This window comes from Castanea sativa, chromosome 3 (assembly GCF_040712315.1).
Source record: "Castanea sativa cultivar Marrone di Chiusa Pesio chromosome 3, ASM4071231v1".
Taxonomy (NCBI): Eukaryota; Viridiplantae; Streptophyta; class Magnoliopsida; order Fagales; family Fagaceae; genus Castanea; species Castanea sativa.
Genome location: NC_134015.1, coordinates 18846744 through 18864573, shown reverse-complemented (window position 1 = coordinate 18864573; position 17830 = coordinate 18846744). Strand labels below are relative to the sequence as shown.

The following is a 17830-nucleotide window of genomic DNA, read 5'->3' as shown; positions in this document are numbered from 1 at the left end:
TTCTGGGAAAATGTAGCAGATTCAAAAATATTGGAATGAGAACCAAATTGGTGTTGCACTTGCACCAATACCGTTAAGAAAATAATTTTGATTTCAAATGGTTTCTACTTTCTGGGTAGGTGGACATGTGAAAACTGAAAAGTAATTTTCAAGCCAGATCAAGTAATTTATTATTATTATTTTTAGAGAAATAGACAAAAACACGTCGTGGAAATTTTGATTTAATAAAAACCCAAAATATAAAGGGTGTTTGGTAAAGTAGTTTGAGATAAAATTTTTGTAATTTTTTGAAATATATATAAGTAAAAAATGTGTAAAAATATATATAATGTTATTTAAAATATGAGTTTAAAATAAACCTACCCTAAATTTCACTCACAATATTTTAATGTCTATTATGTAAAATAGGCTTACTGCATCCGATATTAATTCGTTAAAATCTCCTACGAGAACTATGCTTGATTAATTTAGTTTTTTTTTTTTCATTTTTTTTGAAGGGAATTGAGCTGTCTAAGCCAATTTTTTTGACTGAAAGAATTTGAATTAAAATAATGAAATAAAATTACAAAGGTGTGTAAGCAAGAGTCCTGATGTGCTCCAGGGCTATACATACTAGCCTGACACTCAGGACAAAGAAAAAACAAGAATAACATCATTACACCTATCCCTTCCTACGGCTAATGTGTCCGTTGGTTTGCCACTAACGTTTGATGATCATGCAGAATGGACGTAGCCTCGCCAATTTTGAAAATGAGGTGAAGCATAATCTAATCGGTGGGAAAAATAAAATAAAATCAGTGAACAAATGTGAACTAATTGACTACATGTGAAGGTAGGCCCTCTTTACTCACCGGCACGCGTGATGGTGGGCCCTCTGAGACAACCAAGGCTTACTCTCCGCGTTGACTGACATTATTTCCAGACCTTGGTCTTGTAGCTGCTACGCCTTAATCTGTTGGTTGCGTTTTTTCTCCGCAATCTACAATCTCTTTCATCAGTAGTCTCTTTGTGTTGTGTAATCAACCAAAAAGAGTTCCTTTTCTTGATTTTCAAAAAAAAAAAAAAAAAATCCATTTCCAAAGTATGGCTTGGGCTCTTGTTTCTACCATCGTGGACCAGCTTGGTTCACTCATTGCTTCAGAGTTCAAGGACCGGCTTGGTTCGCTTCTTCCTTCAGAGGTTGCGTCGATTGTAAATGTCAAGGAAGAAGTCGAAAAGCTTGAACGCAAATTCCACGAGATCCAGGCGATGCTCAACGATGCAGAGGAAAGGCAAGTGAAGGAGGAAGCTGTGAGGCTTTGGTTAGAAAAGCTCAACGACGTATCCTACGAGATGGGCGACGTGTTGGATGAGTGGAACACTGCCAAGATCAAAGCAGACATTGAGAAAGAAGAAGAAGCTGAAGCTAGTACTGCTAAGAGGAGGAAGGAATTGTCCCTTGTTTCTACTTTTTTTCAGCGTCGTGATATTGCTCATAAGATAAAAGAAATTACTGAAAAGTTAGATAAGATTGACAGAGAGGGAGATATGTACCAGTTTGTACTGACTAGTGGCAATGAAGAAGTTGTGAGACCACCAACTGATTCCCACGTTGATGTGTCGAACATTCTAGGTCGTGATAAGGTTAAGGTTGATCTAGTGAACATCCTATTGGGCAGGGGTAATGAAGAAGAAAAAAGCCCACATGTCATCTCTTTAGTGGGCATGGGTGGTGTTGGAAAAACCACTCTTGCTCAACTAGCCTATAATGATAGTGAGTTAAATTCAGCCATTTTGAGAAAAAAGGGTGGGTTTGTGTTTCTAATCATTTCGATAAGTTTATGGTTGCCATCATTCAAGCCTTTGGAGGTGATGACTCCAAAAAAGGTGACTCCAACACTACTCACTGGCCAAGTCTAATGGATAAAATACGTGAATTGGTTCGGGGAAGAAAGCTTTTTCTTGTCTTCGATGATGTGTGGACTGAGGACGCCATGTTGTGGGAGCCGTTCAAACTTGCACTACGAAATGCTGCCCAAGGTAGTAGAATTCTAGTCACCACACGTAAAGGTAGAGTTGCAGACGTTATGGGAAGTGCAAAAAGGATCAATTTGGAGGAATTGTCTGATGATGACTGCTGGTTGATTTTTAGCACAATTGCATTTTCTGACAGGGATTCTGAGCAACGTAAGGATTTAGAAGAGATTGGCAGGAAAATATCAGACAAGTGCAAAGGCTTGCCCCTTGCTGCAAGAACTCTAGAGAGTCTCATGCGCTTCAAGAGTCGGAAGGAACAATGGGAGATGGTTTTTTGTAGTAGATTGTGGGAATTACAAGACGTTGAAAAAGGTCTTTTTGCACCATTGTTACTGAGTTATTATGATTTGTCCTCGCCACTGAGACGGTGTTTCTCATCTTGTGCTGTCTTTCCAAAAGATTATGTGTTTTCTGAACAGGATTTAGTATCTATGTGGATGGCACAAGGTTATATTAAGTCGAATGCAAACATGGAGAGAATTGTGGCAAGAGAATACTTAGAAATTTTACGCATTCGCTCTATCTTCCAGGATTTTAGGGATTATGGATATGAAGAAAATATTATGAGCTTCAAGATGCATGATATAGTGCATGATTTGGCACAATTCATGGCAAAAAATGAATGCATCACAATCAATGGTAACGAAGAGTCCGGGCCAAATCTTCAAAATGCTCGTCATTTGTATTTAGAAATTCCAAAAAATGCTCAAATTCCCGAGTCCATCTACGGTGCAAAAAATCTACGCACCCTCATTTTTGTCAATGCTAGCGATCATAACTTGTCCAAGTTGTTCCAGCATTTTACACGGTTACGGACATTAACTTTGAGTTATCAATATTTGGGGACAAAGGGAAAGGAACTTCCAGATGCTGTAGGAAATTTGCTACATTTAAGGTATCTCAAAATGCATTATTACCATGGAGAAAGATTGCCTGAAACCATTTGTAATCTTTGCAATCTACAAATTTTGAATATCACAACTAGTTCTCAAAATGAGCTCAATAAATTACCTCAGGGGATGAGTAAGCTGATTAACTTAAAACATCTTATTTTGCAAGGTTGGAAGCATGCGCTTGAGGTTCCAAGAGGGATTGGGAGATTGAGCTCTCTTATAGAATTAAGTAATTTCTGTGTAGGTGGCAAGGATGATAACCAAAGATGTGAACTCGGAGAATTAAAATATTTGAACCACCTTCAAGGAACTCTTCAAATATCTGGGCTGGGGAACGTGGTAGATGCGTGTGAGGCCAAGAATGCAGAGCTCAAGAAAAAGATAGGCCTCCGTGATTTGTATCTGCGCTTTTCTGAAGAGAAAGTAGAGAATCATGGAGGAAGAATGGAGACTGATGTATCAGTTCTGAATGTCTTAGAGCCACCTCCAGGCTTGGAGAAGTTACAAATTGATGGGTACCGGGGCACCACAATGTTCCCTAAATGGATGATATCCCTAGCCAAATTGAAAAGCCTTACTCTGACAGATGGCGAAAATTTAGAGCGTTTACCTCCTTTGGGAAAGCTTCAGTTCCTTGAAGATTTAGTTAGAGGTGGAATTTGGGCCACTTTTCCATTGAAAAAGGTGGATGTTGAATTTTTGGGAATAGAATCTGAAAACAAGAAAGACGGCATAATCAAAATATTCCCAAATTTGAAAACTCTCGAGTTTTGGGGTTTGGGCGAGTGGGAAGAATGGATTGGGATTGGAGGACAAGAAGAGGAAGATTGTATTATTTCCCTGTCTTCAAAAGTTGGCAATTTCCATCTGCCCAAAGTTCAAGTCCCTGCCGGACTTCCTTTTTAAAACTTCATTGCAGGAGTTTTGGGTGAATGGCAGTCCGATTCTCCGCAAATGTTACCAAAGAGGGACAGGAGAGGACTGGGCCAAGATTTCCCATATCCCAAACATCTCGATTGATGGAATTGAAGTGCAAAGAGACGGTCAAAAAGTTATTCAACAAGGTAACTTTTTCTACTTCTTCTCGGGCTCCTCCTTTTATTTTGCCCAAAAAATAATAAAAAATCAATTAATATTCTTATTTTCTGCCAAAATTTCCCACTGGGAAATAATTACTAACAATGTAGGTTGATGAATTTATCAAATTCTCAATAATTTGATTAGGTTATTTCATTTACGGTTTAATGTCTATGTGGGTCTTGCCCATTTTCTTCATTTCAGGATTGAGAAGAAGAGTTTGACCAAGAAGAGCAGTCTGAGGACAAAGAAGAGGACAAGGTTTCGCTACAAGTAGAGATTTATCAATGTTGATTTGTGTGTGTCTGTGTCGCCAAAGTTCGTTCTCGGCTTGATTAAGTGTTGCAGAAGTCCGATGCAGTCACAGGTAATTTCTTCCATATTATAATAAATTATTAATTAATTATCCTGCTTATCTCTCAAAAACAAGTTAATCACAACTTTGTTAGAGAAATCCATATTAGCACAGAAATGTGTGAATGCGTGTAAGATTATCTATTGAAAAGCAAAAAAAGTTTCAGAATGAATCTTACTGAAATTTCACAAGTGGATTTTATTAACATAACATTGTTATAAACTTGTATTAAAAAAAGTTTCCAAGTGGTGATATATATAATATATGTGATGAGAAATTTGGAAGTTTGTTGTTTCTTATCTTCTCTTTTATTGTAAGGTATATATTTGCATATTCTTCTTAATCTTCTGTTGGGAAATGGTTTTTTTTTTTTTTGTTTATTGCCTTGTCCGTCTATAAAAACCTCATGCTAAAGATTTACTTTGTTGGCCTCATTTAAACCAGACATCAAATTCTGAAATGTGAGAGCATATTTTGTGCTCGAGCAAATATTTTGCTCTTGTTCAGGCTAGACATCCATGAAATATCTTTCTTGTGCTTTGGGCCTTATTTAATCATAACGTCATACCATAGGGCTTTTTGTAGAAAGCTGTGCTATGACTTCAAAGATGCAACAAAAAGCTTAATCTGGCTTGCTGGTTTTCTTTAGTAGTCAATCTGATTTGGTGACACATGAAAAGCAATCTAGGATCTGTCCATACTTCTTTATCTTTATTTATCAACTCTTAACATGTGCTCTTTTCTTGTCTTATAGTTTGAAGTGTTTTGTTACACGGAAGAGTGTGAGGTACAGGCAAGAAGAAGAAACCACAAATACATTGGCTTTGTCGATTTTGATTATATACTCTTCTAATGTAAGGTTTATCTCGATATTCATGCTCAATCATCAATGTGCTTTTCCTTATCATTTTCTCCATCCATAATAACCTCATTTTATGATGAAGCATATTTTCACGCATGAATGCACATTTGCATTTGTGACTACAAGCAAGGTGTGGAGAAATTGTGAAGAATGCTAATAACGTGGGAGGCTGAGTTCTAATAAGGAAAGATCTTCTTTCCTTCCATGACTTCAACAATTGTAACTTTGTAGAATAGTTTCATTTGCTTTTAGGTGGAAGCTTTTAATGCTCTGTTTTCTTGTCTCCTTTGTAAGTTCCATATATAGCTTCTACGGTTATGCATGTAAGGCATCTAATAAGAAAGAAGTGGTATAGCTATTTAATAAGAAGTGTAGGGAGATAGCAAATAGGTGTGAGGAAATAAGTAGTGAGTGAAATAGTGAAGAGTGGTGTGTGTAATGTATTAAGCATAAATAAAAATTCTATTTTATTGGTAACTCCTTTGTGTATTCTATTTGGTGAGATTTATCACAAAGTATTTGACAAAATACTTTTCTTTTAAGTGTCAAATTTATTTTGACAAAACTTCCACAGAGACAAATCTCTACAACCAGCCCAATAAAAATAACAATCCACATAATTACAAGAAACGGTAAAATTTAAGATCAATAGTTACAAATAATTTGTCACGAAAGCTTCCACAGTGACAAATCTCTACAACCAGCCCAAAAAAATAACAATCCACATAATTAGAAGAAAACGATAAAATTTAAGATCAATAGTTACAAATAATTTGTCACAAAATTTTCCACCCACTAAAAGTCCTAACATTTATAATGGCACATTTCCTAAGCAGTCCATATTATATGGTGGAAGGTGACATCTGTTTTTCAACGATTTTCAACTTAAATAAATTCCATCCTTATGTTTTAGGGTTTGGAATTTAGTTTGCTGATTTTCATGGTTTACCCTATGTTTGGGTGGAGGGAGGTTGCTGGAAATTCCAGCCACCTTCTGGCCACCTTCCCTCTACTGCCCGTCTACTCTCCCTCCCTCTCCCTCCATCCAAACATAGGATTAGTGTACTGATTTTAGAGATTGGATACAAAACCGTGTAGATTTCTTGTCCTTGTGATTCAGGACTCAGGAGTTTCCTGCCATGGAAGAAGGGGAAGATTGAGGTGTTAGCACTAGGAGTGGAGGGGATGGGCATGGCTGAGAAATCTCCCCCCCCCCCCCCCCACTTCAAATTAGTCACTAATATTTGTTTATTTAAAAAAAAAAAAAGGGCAGAAGGCAACTTTATGTTCTTCTTTCTCTTCTTCTGATACTGTTGCATTTGCTGTTTAACCCATAGTCTAACTTTTCCAACTTAAAGGGCATAGGAATGTTTTGGTCTCACTCATTTGGAACATAATGCAAAATTCTCTGTTCTCATTTGGCCTCATTCAATCTAACCATTGTGCAAAAGGCTTAATGTACTAAATATTCTGTTATAACTTCAAAGATGCTGCTAACAAGCTTAACCTGTAATCTAGTTTTTGTTTTTTAATTTAATTTAATATTATAAATATAAATAACCTGTAATCTAGTCTTCTTTAGTAGTCCATCTGGGTTGGTGACATATGAAAAGCAAACTAGTTAATTTTTAAATAACACCTTTACACAGCCTTCCATCCATAATTTTGTATTCTTGAAACCTGTTTTCAATCAACAAGTGATAACTCATTTTAAGAAGAAAGAGGGAAGCCCTCATAGCTCAAACCTATAATTGCTGCTGATCATCTAGTCTTAATGTTATAGGGTAATTTATCAAGTTCCTAAGTCAACAAATTGTGCATTTTCATTGTCTCAGAGGCATAAGTGTTTCATGGCATGGGGGAATGCATAGAATCACCACCATTAGATATGAAGATGTCAAATGTCTTGGGTTCATTAGTTGGAATAACAATCACAGTCTTGACATTGAATCAATTTCTTATTGCTTTTTTTATTTCTATCGTGTCTCACTTGGGGAGTTTTCTCAACAGTTTAGTTTGTTTCCTTGAGGATATATGTAATTATAGAACACCAAACAAATTAATGAACTCTATTTTATTTGCTTTTATCTCTGAATTAGTAATTGAACTTCCAATTTTAAAAGGCACCACAACAGTTTATCTATCATTGCCTTTACTTTTCTGCAAATCTGTAAAACTAAAATTCAAGATATGCATGCAATTTAAATTTTTAGTATTAGACACAGACTAATTGCAATTTGCAGTAAGGCCAAACCATAGCAAGAGTACAAGTCTGGAAACTTACGTGAAAATTTTGCATAGACAGAAAATATGCTTAGTTACATCTAATGCAATGCATAAACAGAAAATGTAGTCTAATTAGCCTTCTGAAACCCTTTAGCTTACCTTTATATATTTTCAACCTATTGAAAAGAAAGTTCCTTAAAACTGGGCTGTAATCTTAATTTGATTCTATTCTTAAGAGATTAATTATGAATTTGATCATTGCATAGTTTCTAAAAAAAGAGAATGAAATTTAGTGAAAATGGAAATTGGCTTCATTTTTTGCTATTACAAAATCTATAGAAGAAAATGGGTAATGCGAAACAAACTGTAGCTAACAGACACTCTCAGCTATTTTTTATGGAGTTAGTGATCCTAGAAGTTGCACTTGAGTGTATGTTTAGTACTACACATAATCTTACCTGCAAATCATGATAAAATTGTCTTATGCTGTCTGTTTTATTATCTTATTCCTTCAACTTGTTTATTATTGCAGGTTGAACTCAAAACTATGGTCCATATGGGGTAACCGCATTTTGCTTAAGAGGGAAATGGTCGTGCAAATAACTGACAATTTATTAGCACCATAATAAGGAAAACAGGAAGTTTTAGTGGCACCTTTGAAACTGTCTACAGCATTCACCATTTCATAGTGGTTTTCATAATGGTAGTATAGCTTGCATATTGTATCACATAATGATACATGACAGTGAGGTAAGTACTTGATCAGGTTCTAGTTTTTTGTGGTGACATTATATTTAATCCCCGAATTTTCTTTTGGCGTCAATAATTTAATGTGTTCTCTCACTTATGATGATTGATCTAAAATTAAGCTTTTATACCTTTGGGAATCTTAGTGCACAATCCCAAGTGGGTCAAGTCATCATGGGCTAAAACTGAAAATTCAGTTTTTGAAATCCCACAGCTTAATCGGTCAAGTTATGTCGAGCATGAGTCAAGTCCATAGTCAAGGCAGTAGAGCTTCCATGATCTTGAGCAATTTTCTAGTGTCTTAAAAATAGTTGAAGTTCAATACAAATTTAGACACTAAAAACTAGGGATTGAATTACATCAAAAATGTGTTTTAACTCAAATTTGCCAACGCTTACAACTTATAATAGATAATATTTATTCAACTTGATCAATTACAACAGATTTTACTAAACACAACAAATTCGCATGTCATCAATGATTGCTACACTATTCAACAAATTACTTGCAAAAAGGCTTGCTAGCGAATGTTGAATGTTGAGTACAAAATTGTGGTAAAAATGCCTATACGCTCCTTGAGCTTTAAGGTGGTGGCCATTATACTCTGAAAACTTTTATTCTGGCCAATTTACTCTATGAGCTTATTTACACGTGCCAAATTAATACCTCAATTATTCTACCATTAATATACTAACAAAATAACGCAAGTAAAATTTAAAATACCAAAATTAATAATCTAAACCAAATGGAAAGAAGAGAGAGAAACTTAGGTCAATTTGAGAGAGAGAGAGAGAGAGAGAGAGGGAGGGAGGGAGAGAGCGGTGATCGAACTAGAACCACTGCAGCATCCCTCCTGCCGTTGATCTCACCATTTTTTATCTTGCCACGTCATTCAATGGCATACTTGGATATGCCATTTGATAGCCACAATTTTTATCATAGAGAAACTTGGTCTTGATAAATTGTTATGCTACCCAACTCACATTCAAGTATACCTTATTTATTTGTTCACTGTCCTCTCTTAATTTTTTTAGTTTACTTTTAGTAATTCAATCATTGTCAATCATGAGAAAACCAAAGTTATCAATTATGTTTTAATGATTGTTTTAGTTTGTCTATTCAAACAAAATATTGTGATATCAATTTGTTTCAATATACCATTTTATAATAGTTATTAATTTTATAATGCAATAAATATATAGGAAGTGTTCATCTCATACTCACATAGTCTACAACATTTTAAAGTATAAATTGAGGACAAAACTTAAATACAATACCTTAGGAGCTGTTCTTTAGATTCTTCTCTTAAGATTTAGCCATGTGGTTACTTATCTAAAAAATACACTTCCATCCTATGAGAAAAAATCTTCATGACAGAATCTTAAAAGCAGAACCTAAGAATCAGTATCTTAGTAGTGTACTTAACTCTTGCCCATAAATTGAAAACCAAATAATATACATTGTTAATATCATCGCTACATGAATCAACAAGAGTGGAGAAGAAAAAAAGATAAAAAAAAATTAAAGAAAAAAACGTAAAAAAATTAAAGAAAAAAACGTAAAAAAATTAAAGAAAAAAACGTAAAAAAATTAAAGAAAAAAAAGATGAGAAACGTCAGATAGAGTCAAAGATAACGTTTACTCCTTCACAAATTGGTCAGACGTTTCCATCTAGTCTATTAAAGAATCCCAAAGGAATGACCTTTCTGGGCACACCTTGCTCAGCATAGTCTTCAGATTTCCTATTGTAAGCTTCTCTTGGAATTCAGACCAAAACTCCGGGATTTGCTGATGCACATAACGAAAATCTAAGCATCCAACCGACAGGACAAAATGGATAATTAAAAAGACAAAAGATAATTTACCTTTGTCAGCCATAATATGTAAGTGGCAGAATCTGTGGCTTGCGCCTGGAAATCCTCAAAGTCATTATCTGGAATAGTTGAGCAAGAATTGAGGAGATGCAACTCATTATCAATAAAGGAATTGAAGCTGTCACTTGTGCTGATCTTTAGGTCAGAATGGCAGGATACATCATGGAGATTGGTAGCAAATTGCTTCATCCAACACAAAGAAAGGAAGCGGCGATGAAGCCAAAGTGCCTGTTTGAAATGAAAGTCATAAGATAAAAACTCTTATATAATAGGATCATTGGAATAATTTAAAAAGTCAAGCACCAGCACGGAACCACTTTTTTTTTTCTTCTTCTATTTCTTTTAATATGTGATCGGACCACAAAATTTCTTGTTACAAAGATAGTCTATTTCTTTGATTGAAGAAATGAAATCATGAACACAGGTACTACAATAAGAAAGGCTCATAATGCAATAACTCATATGTTGGTGAACTACAATTCTTAAATACTTCTTTTTCTGGGGGTTGGGGGTTGTTATGTATCTGAACTGCTAGTATAATGTAAAACAGAGACCATGAGTATTTAGTTGATTCCTGGAGAACAGCATCAAAACAATACGACAAGGAGATATCTCCTTTAGTAGGGGGAAGAAGATTATCAATGTGTAGTTGGCACAGCTTATCAATGTTATCATCCTGCAATCTGCAAACATTAAAGTGACAGGAAGATTACAGATCCTTTTTCAGATCTACATACTACTACCCAGTTTTACCCCACCAATTTCAGGGTTGAGAACAATCAAAGGTTCTCCAATATAAAGAGTCTGCTGATTTGCATCTAGCAGTTTTTTTGAGTATACTTTTTCTTACCTATCAAAAAAGAAAAGAGTCTGCTGATTAATAATAATAAAAAATTAAAAAAAACATCTTGCCCATGTGCCACTATAGTCAGTCCAAAGAAAAAAGTACATACCAAGGGTGTTTACTTTTAATTCAGATTGAAAGAGAAATGAGGTAGAGGGAGTCCGAAAATAACATAGGTAGACATAATGAGGAAGTGATTTGGGATATGATAGAATGGATGAAATCAATACAAGTGGCAGAGCTATATTAGTTGAAGAGGTTTGATCAAACTTATCAGAAAAAGAAAAAAACAATTGAGAAGGTTCCATAAAGTCATCACCAATAGGATTAAGGCATAGTTGAGCTGCTTTGAGTTAAGGGTGTATACCTCTCTTCCTATGTAACGCTTTATCAACATTTCATTCCAATCAAGCTCTTCCTGTCACACCAACATTGTCAAGACATTAAAAAAAAAAAAACTTTGTATAAATATTCAAGACGTTTAAAAAGCACAGTTGCAATCAACAAATCCTAAAACAATAAGTAACAGCAGTTGTAACTAAAAGCAGTCACATAATTAAGAGAATTTGCTTTTGGGCGTGAAAGGATTTTACATTAATGTCTTAGTGCTTAACTAACATTGTTTTTGAATCACCCAGCCCCATTTCTATTTCATGTAGTGTGTAACACATGCAATCACTCATAAACACTGTGCTTATTTATTAAGAAAAATGAATCAATAATGCCACTGATACCCAAAAGCTCAGCCTAGTAGGAAGTGGCATTACAAATTTATAATCTAATTTATCTCAGTATTTATACCTACAGACCAGGCAGACCAAAAAAGTGGAACCTAATTATCGTTCCTAAGCAACTTCATTATAAGTAAAAGGTTCATTAATAAAGTGCAAAAGGGGTGCAACCCAAGTACGGGAAGTATACAAGACATACACCAACACTTACGAATGAAAATTACAAAGATCACTCAACTCAAGTAAATTAGAAAAAGAATACAGTCCTGAAGCTGACATTCATATAAGGATCCAAGGAATGAGAGAAGGAAGAAATGGAATACAATTTATAATGATAAGAACATAAAGAGCAAACTTGCTTGCAGAAATGAATACAAATTTGTAATGATTATTGCATAGACATTAAAGAATATTTTTACCTTCCATACTTCAGAAACTTTAACAGAGTAATCAGGGGATGCATTTTCAAGTTTACAGGTTGAGTCTTTCAATATCCGAAGCATTAGCCGCTGCAAAATTGATTGCAAGTTAGATTGAGATAAGTATGGAAATCCCAGCTCATCACAGTAAGCATGTAAGAAATTATAAGTGCCTTATTCCAAATACAATAATTAAAGCACATCAGCACTATCTTTCTCTCCCTTGGGGTTAATGACTTTTTTTTCTCTCTTGAAGAATATGGTGTTCTTGTCCAGCCTTGTGTTCTTATCACTCTAGGAATACAAAAGCATATACAGCTACAATGGTTGAAACTATTTCTTTCACCTCAGAATTAAACAATATCGTTTTTTTGTTGATTAAGAACATCTCATTTAGGGATCAATGCATTTTAAGAAAAATAAGTGGTTGTAAACCATCAAAAGATAATTAAAAGTCCAGTTGCCCTAAGCATTTGCATGTTCTTTTAGTGACTGTAAATGGTTCTTTGAACAGCTAAGCAACAGAAAATATCCAGTTATCACAACCATATTTCATGCTGCAAACATCTAAAATTTTAAAAATTAAATGATATAAACTAATGATGACATATTGCTAGCAAAATTAAGATCTTCTGAAAGACTGGAAGCCTAGAAATAATAGGAATGGTGAACTCGAACCTCATCCTTCAAAGTTTTGGTGTATATTTTTCCAATTTGTACAAAGCCAACCTTGTGTCAAGTAAAGTGAGAATCCCCTAGTCTATGCATGATTACCAGATTTCTCCTTCTTTTTGGAAAAAACGTTCGTGGAGGGGGAGGGGTGGGTGGGTGAGGACACAGAACTTATATCTGAGCTTGTTCAAATTCATAAGAAAACTCACTCTGCGATAATGAAAGCAACAATTATCAGCAACGTGCAACCCCGCCCAATTTCTGGATTTCTTTAACTCATGCATCACCTGTTCTCTGGTCATGTATGAAACAAGCCAGCAACGATGGTTCCATGCACGATAGTTCATTTTTGATCTCTGCACCAAAAAATAAAAAATAAAAATAAAGTCAACTTAAAACAGTGTTAGGTTTCTTCCTAGAACACTCTCCCTCAACATCATAGTATGATGGATATGCCAACAAAATGTGGTGTGCAAAATGTCAATAGTTAAACCACCAATATATATGGACAATTGCAGAAGCTAAAGAAAAATTTGCATAATGATATGGTCAAAAGTTCTAATTAAAGAAGAAAGTCAAGTAGTCAACTAGCAAGACTATAAACTAGTTCCCCTAAGGGTCATCGCATAATGCACTCTGTTATAAGAATAATTAGATGGTCCAAACTCTGTACAGGGAATTCCACCTTCAATTTGGGATGCCAGTTCTTCAAGAGACAGGCTATATAAGTTTAATTTTTATCATGCAAAATCCTTGGAAATAAAGCTTAACAACATCAAGCTTCATTCAACAGCTTGAGCTAAATTTCTTTCGGTCCAAAAGAAAAATAAAAATAACACAAAAAAGGTGGGAGACAAAAGGAGGAACTCCATTGTCATCTCATTTTCTGTAAAATCAAATACAACCTCAATACTGTAATTTGTCATCCCAGAAGATTAAAAACTACTAGGATCATCTGCTGCCAGCAGTGCTTATTGTCATGGCTGACAACCAGCCACAGAGGCAGAGGCATGTAGCAGCATTTTAGGTGTGCATGGGTCAATTTTGTTTGGCTTTGAGGCGAATCTAGAACTGAATCATAACCAAACCAGAGAAAAGAAAAGGCTATTTTTGATTTAGTTCTCAAGTTTTTGAGAACAAAACACATTAATCCAGGGAAAACAGCATTGTGAACTCCAATATCAAGGCTTAAAAGTTTCACCTCCAACAAGATAGATGCACCTGCCCATTTGTAGCTAGATTTTTCAGAACATAAGAAGATACAATCCAGCTATATCTCAGTAGCCAGGTAAACACTTATGCATTCTATTTCTGTTCACAGGTATTGAGTGTTTTCTTGGTGAACTAGATCTAGATAGCTTGTACCATCTTAAATAATGATAACTCAACAGAGAAGCATCCTAGTAACTATCAAATCTTGAATCGTACTCATCCAAAATCGTTTTTTGAAACTGAAGTTCTTGTTTGCTCTAGGTAGTGTTTAAGAGAAACAAGCGAACACAGAAAATGTGAGAATGGAGGTTTTCAATAATGAAATGTAAATGTGAACCTTCATACTTTAATAGTATGGAGTTCCTGAACTGAATTTAAACCTCAGCTATTTTTTCCACCAGCTCAGATTCTTTCCCCAAAATCTCTTGCAAAGCTGAACACTTTCCAGTGATTGACTTGATCACCCATCTCCTGCAAATTGACAATGTGCATAAGAACTCTGTGTTTTTACTTAAAGCCATAACAGGCAGGCAGAAAAGTAAAAATACTATTAGAAAGGAATGTGAACAAAACTAAAAACTTTAGCCAGGTGGAAAATCATATTAATAAACACAAAACCCTGTGTATCAAGCAAGGAGACAATTAAAGAATAAAAAGAAAGATTGGCCCCCTAAGTTCTGTTCATCAAGTTGATAATGTTATCACTTAAGGCAAAACTAACCAACGGGAATGACATGTGAATATCGTGCTTTGTAGAAATGATACAAAACCATTAAAAAGTATGTTACCTATGACTCCACGCCTGATCACTTTTGGGTGAACATGAAAGAACAAGAGCTGACAACAGAAGTTCACCCATATACATTGAGAGCTGCTGCTTCTTAGACACAACTAGCTTCCTGCACTATGCGTAAGACATCATAATAGGAGTAGATACAAAAGTAATTCAATTAATTAAAATACACACAAATACACTTCAAAGTTATGCAAGAGCAGAGCAGGGTCTGAAGTCAGTCAATTTATTATAGAAAGGCCCTCCATGACAAATATGAGGCACGAACCCCTCCATGGCCTGTCCAAATAATACCTTATGGAGTAGATACCTCATCTAAACAGGAAGTGCGTACAAAATACTCCTAGAGATTTACATTTTAAATGAGAGAATCTGTAAAGCTTACTATTGAGTTCGTATCACTAATTCCACGGCTGTAGATAGCGAGCGATTTTCTATAAGGTGGCATTGGAGAAGGGCATAATTTTCATTTGGTCAATTGACATACATACTATATGTGAACCTAGTGTTCAACCAAGACTTACTTGACAAATGGTAAATGAATTATATGCAATACACACTAATCAAGACAGTGAAGACATAAAATGATTGGCTGCCTTCGCCCAAGCATGGATTCTAAGTTAAAACCTACTACAATCTCACAAGCTTCGCCTAGGCCCTATAGTGGATCACCTCATGCTACATTGGACAGTTGCTTATTTGGGATTGCTTAAATTACTGATTTTTCCAAAAGTTTAAGCTGTCAAGATAAGTGGGGCCATTTTTAACTTCTTTAAACGTGAGGTACAGTGCTGACACCATGATAAATTACCGATTCGATCAAAAACTCAAATAAGTAAACTGAATTTTAGTAAGAGACCTTGAGTTCCAGGCAGTGCCGAAATCGGAGCTGAGCAACAAGAGAGCCTTGCTATGCTTCATCACTTCACTCTCCAATCCATCATCGCCGAGTCTCTTGTACTCTTCCATTGCCGCAATAAACGCACGCTTGGCAGCATTGTACAATGGCAGAACAGCCTGGGTCGAGATGCCCAGCTTGTGATCTCTGCACCAAAAGGTTGTGCCATCCGAAATCGCAGCATCGCCTGTTGAGTCTTCAGTCAGCGTCGCGAATTGGGTCGGGTGTACAAATCCAACTTCATCACTGTGAGACTCCAAAAATGAAATTCAAAGTAAAACTTTCAATATTTTGCTATAAAGGAAAAAAATGAAAAAAAATGAGAGGTTTACATGAGAGGGTCCGATTGGAGGATGTGTTGGAATTGGAGCAAGAGATCCATGGAATTTGTGATTTTGAAATTCAATCTGGTGAGAGAGTTTTTTCTGTTTCTGTTTCTGTTTGGTTGCGGAGAAAGTACGTCAGGAAAAAGTGCGGGGAATGCCCAACTCTATATATCGTCTGGAGTGGCAACCATAAAATATGAGTTTTTCTTTTTTTTTTTTAAATAAAAAAAAATTTAAGGATAATTCTTAATTTAAGAACTCTGATTCAAACATTAGTCAAAAACACAAAATGCGATTAAAGCAAGACAAAGCTTTTTGTACCGTGGAAAGAATTAGACCTGTAAAAAAAATCTCAAATACTCAGGCCTGTCAATTGGAAATTAATTTATAATATATAATCCTATATGCTTAAACAAAAAAAATCAGTTTAATATAAGTGATCATTTGAAAATGCTGAAATTAAAATCTTTTTGCTAGAAGTACGGTAGATAAATCTAAAAGTTATTTGAAATAGTAGAATAAGTTATATAAATAGTACCAAAAAGTGAAATAGAATTCATGAATAGTAGCAAAAATAAACTAATTTATAATATATAATTCTATATGCTTTAAAAAAAAAATCAGTTTAATATAAGTGTCAGTTTAAAAATGCTGAAATTGAAAACTTTTTGCTGAAGGTACGGTAGATAAATCTAAAAATTAACTGAAATAGTATAATAGGTCACATTAAACAGCACCAAAAAGTGCAATAGAACTCATGAATAGTAGCATAAATAAACTAAATAGTAAAAGAAACTGCCCAATATAAGCTTATCCCAAACGTATCCCAAAGGTAACCTAAACTTTTAGAAAAATTCAACGAGAATCCTTCCCCCCCCCAACATGTATTATATTTTTTTCATGAAATTCTGTGTATTTCTTGTTTTCTTTCACCAACTTCAAACACGAAATTGTTGTTTTCTTTCACCAACTTCAAACACGAAATTGTTGTTGACGAGGCCTTTGCAAACAATCTTGTAGAAACACCAAACCCAAAGATCAAACCAAGCAAAAATGAACTTGTTCTTGATTTTCAATGGCCATTACTTAAATTTGTTTTGTGGAGAATTCGGAAGATATAGGGTATTTGGGAATGCTACTTTTGTCTTTGGTGATCTTAACAGCCTATAATCAAACTGTGATCCTATTCCACCAACCAATAAGTTATTTGACCACTGTGTGGTGTTTAAACAAAAGTAATTACATAAGTTTCATGGTAGAAGACACCCAATTTCCCTTCTTATAAGGGTGTTTAGATAAATCCAATTATTTCATCTTTAATGCATTCCAACACAACAATACCAAAGAAAATTCATTGTTGAAAGCTTAAATAGCTTTCCATCAACTAAAATCTGGACACACCCACTTATGTGTGTAGCCAGTTTCAGGCTTCATTGGTAAGATTAAACCATTAGAGTAGTAGCCATATCTGTCTCAAGCATGTAATCAAACAGCTCTATAGCATACTCAATAGCAACAGATAGTGAACAGCACATGAAGATAATTAAAAAAAAAAAAAAAGTGAGGAAAAATAGAGAGAGACTCATAAACAATACCTGGTCTTGGTGGCTTTTTTTATCATAAACAATACCCAGGCATGTCATGTGTAAATAAATACGCTACAGAAGCTAGAAAATAAACTTTTTTTGCTATAGTACTCACGTGAGACTTGCAAATAATGGAAAATTTTAAGCAAAATGCCAATTTTAATCGAAACCCAAATGCACACTTAATATCATGTAATTCCTAGAAGCTCTAATTCAAGCTTAAACCAAGTGTACCCAAGTGGTTCCACTCAACCCTAAACCATTCATACCTTGTTGAAATGACTTGCATGTGGTAAGCA

The 17830-nt window shown here is 35.0% G+C and overlaps 1 protein-coding gene and 1 pseudogene across 2 annotated transcripts; one reads left to right on the top strand and one right to left on the bottom strand.

The window, feature by feature from the left end:
- The first annotated feature begins 628 nt into the window (after positions 1 to 628).
- LOC142627195 (putative disease resistance protein RGA4) lies at positions 629 to 5691 on the top strand (annotated as a pseudogene).
- Positions 5692 to 9614: 3923 nt separating this feature from the next.
- Positions 9615 to 16085, bottom strand: LOC142627006 (uncharacterized). Of its 2 annotated transcripts, XM_075800780.1 has the most exons (9): positions 15952 to 16085; positions 15581 to 15865; positions 14717 to 14827; positions 14309 to 14399; positions 12926 to 13072; positions 12045 to 12134; positions 11262 to 11312; positions 10042 to 10278; positions 9615 to 9964 (listed from the first exon to the last, which is right to left on the bottom strand). In XM_075800780.1, the coding sequence occupies exons 1-9, from the start codon at positions 15999 to 16001 to the stop codon at positions 9848 to 9850; spliced, it is 1179 nt and encodes a 392-aa protein (XP_075656895.1). In that variant the 5' UTR covers positions 16002 to 16085; the 3' UTR covers positions 9615 to 9847. The 2 variants fall into 2 exon arrangements, with proteins under 2 accessions (XP_075656895.1, XP_075656896.1); XM_075800781.1 differs by lacking the exons at positions 9615 to 9964; positions 10042 to 10278 and adding an exon at positions 10607 to 10733.
- Between the last annotated feature and the right edge of the window lie 1745 nt (positions 16086 to 17830).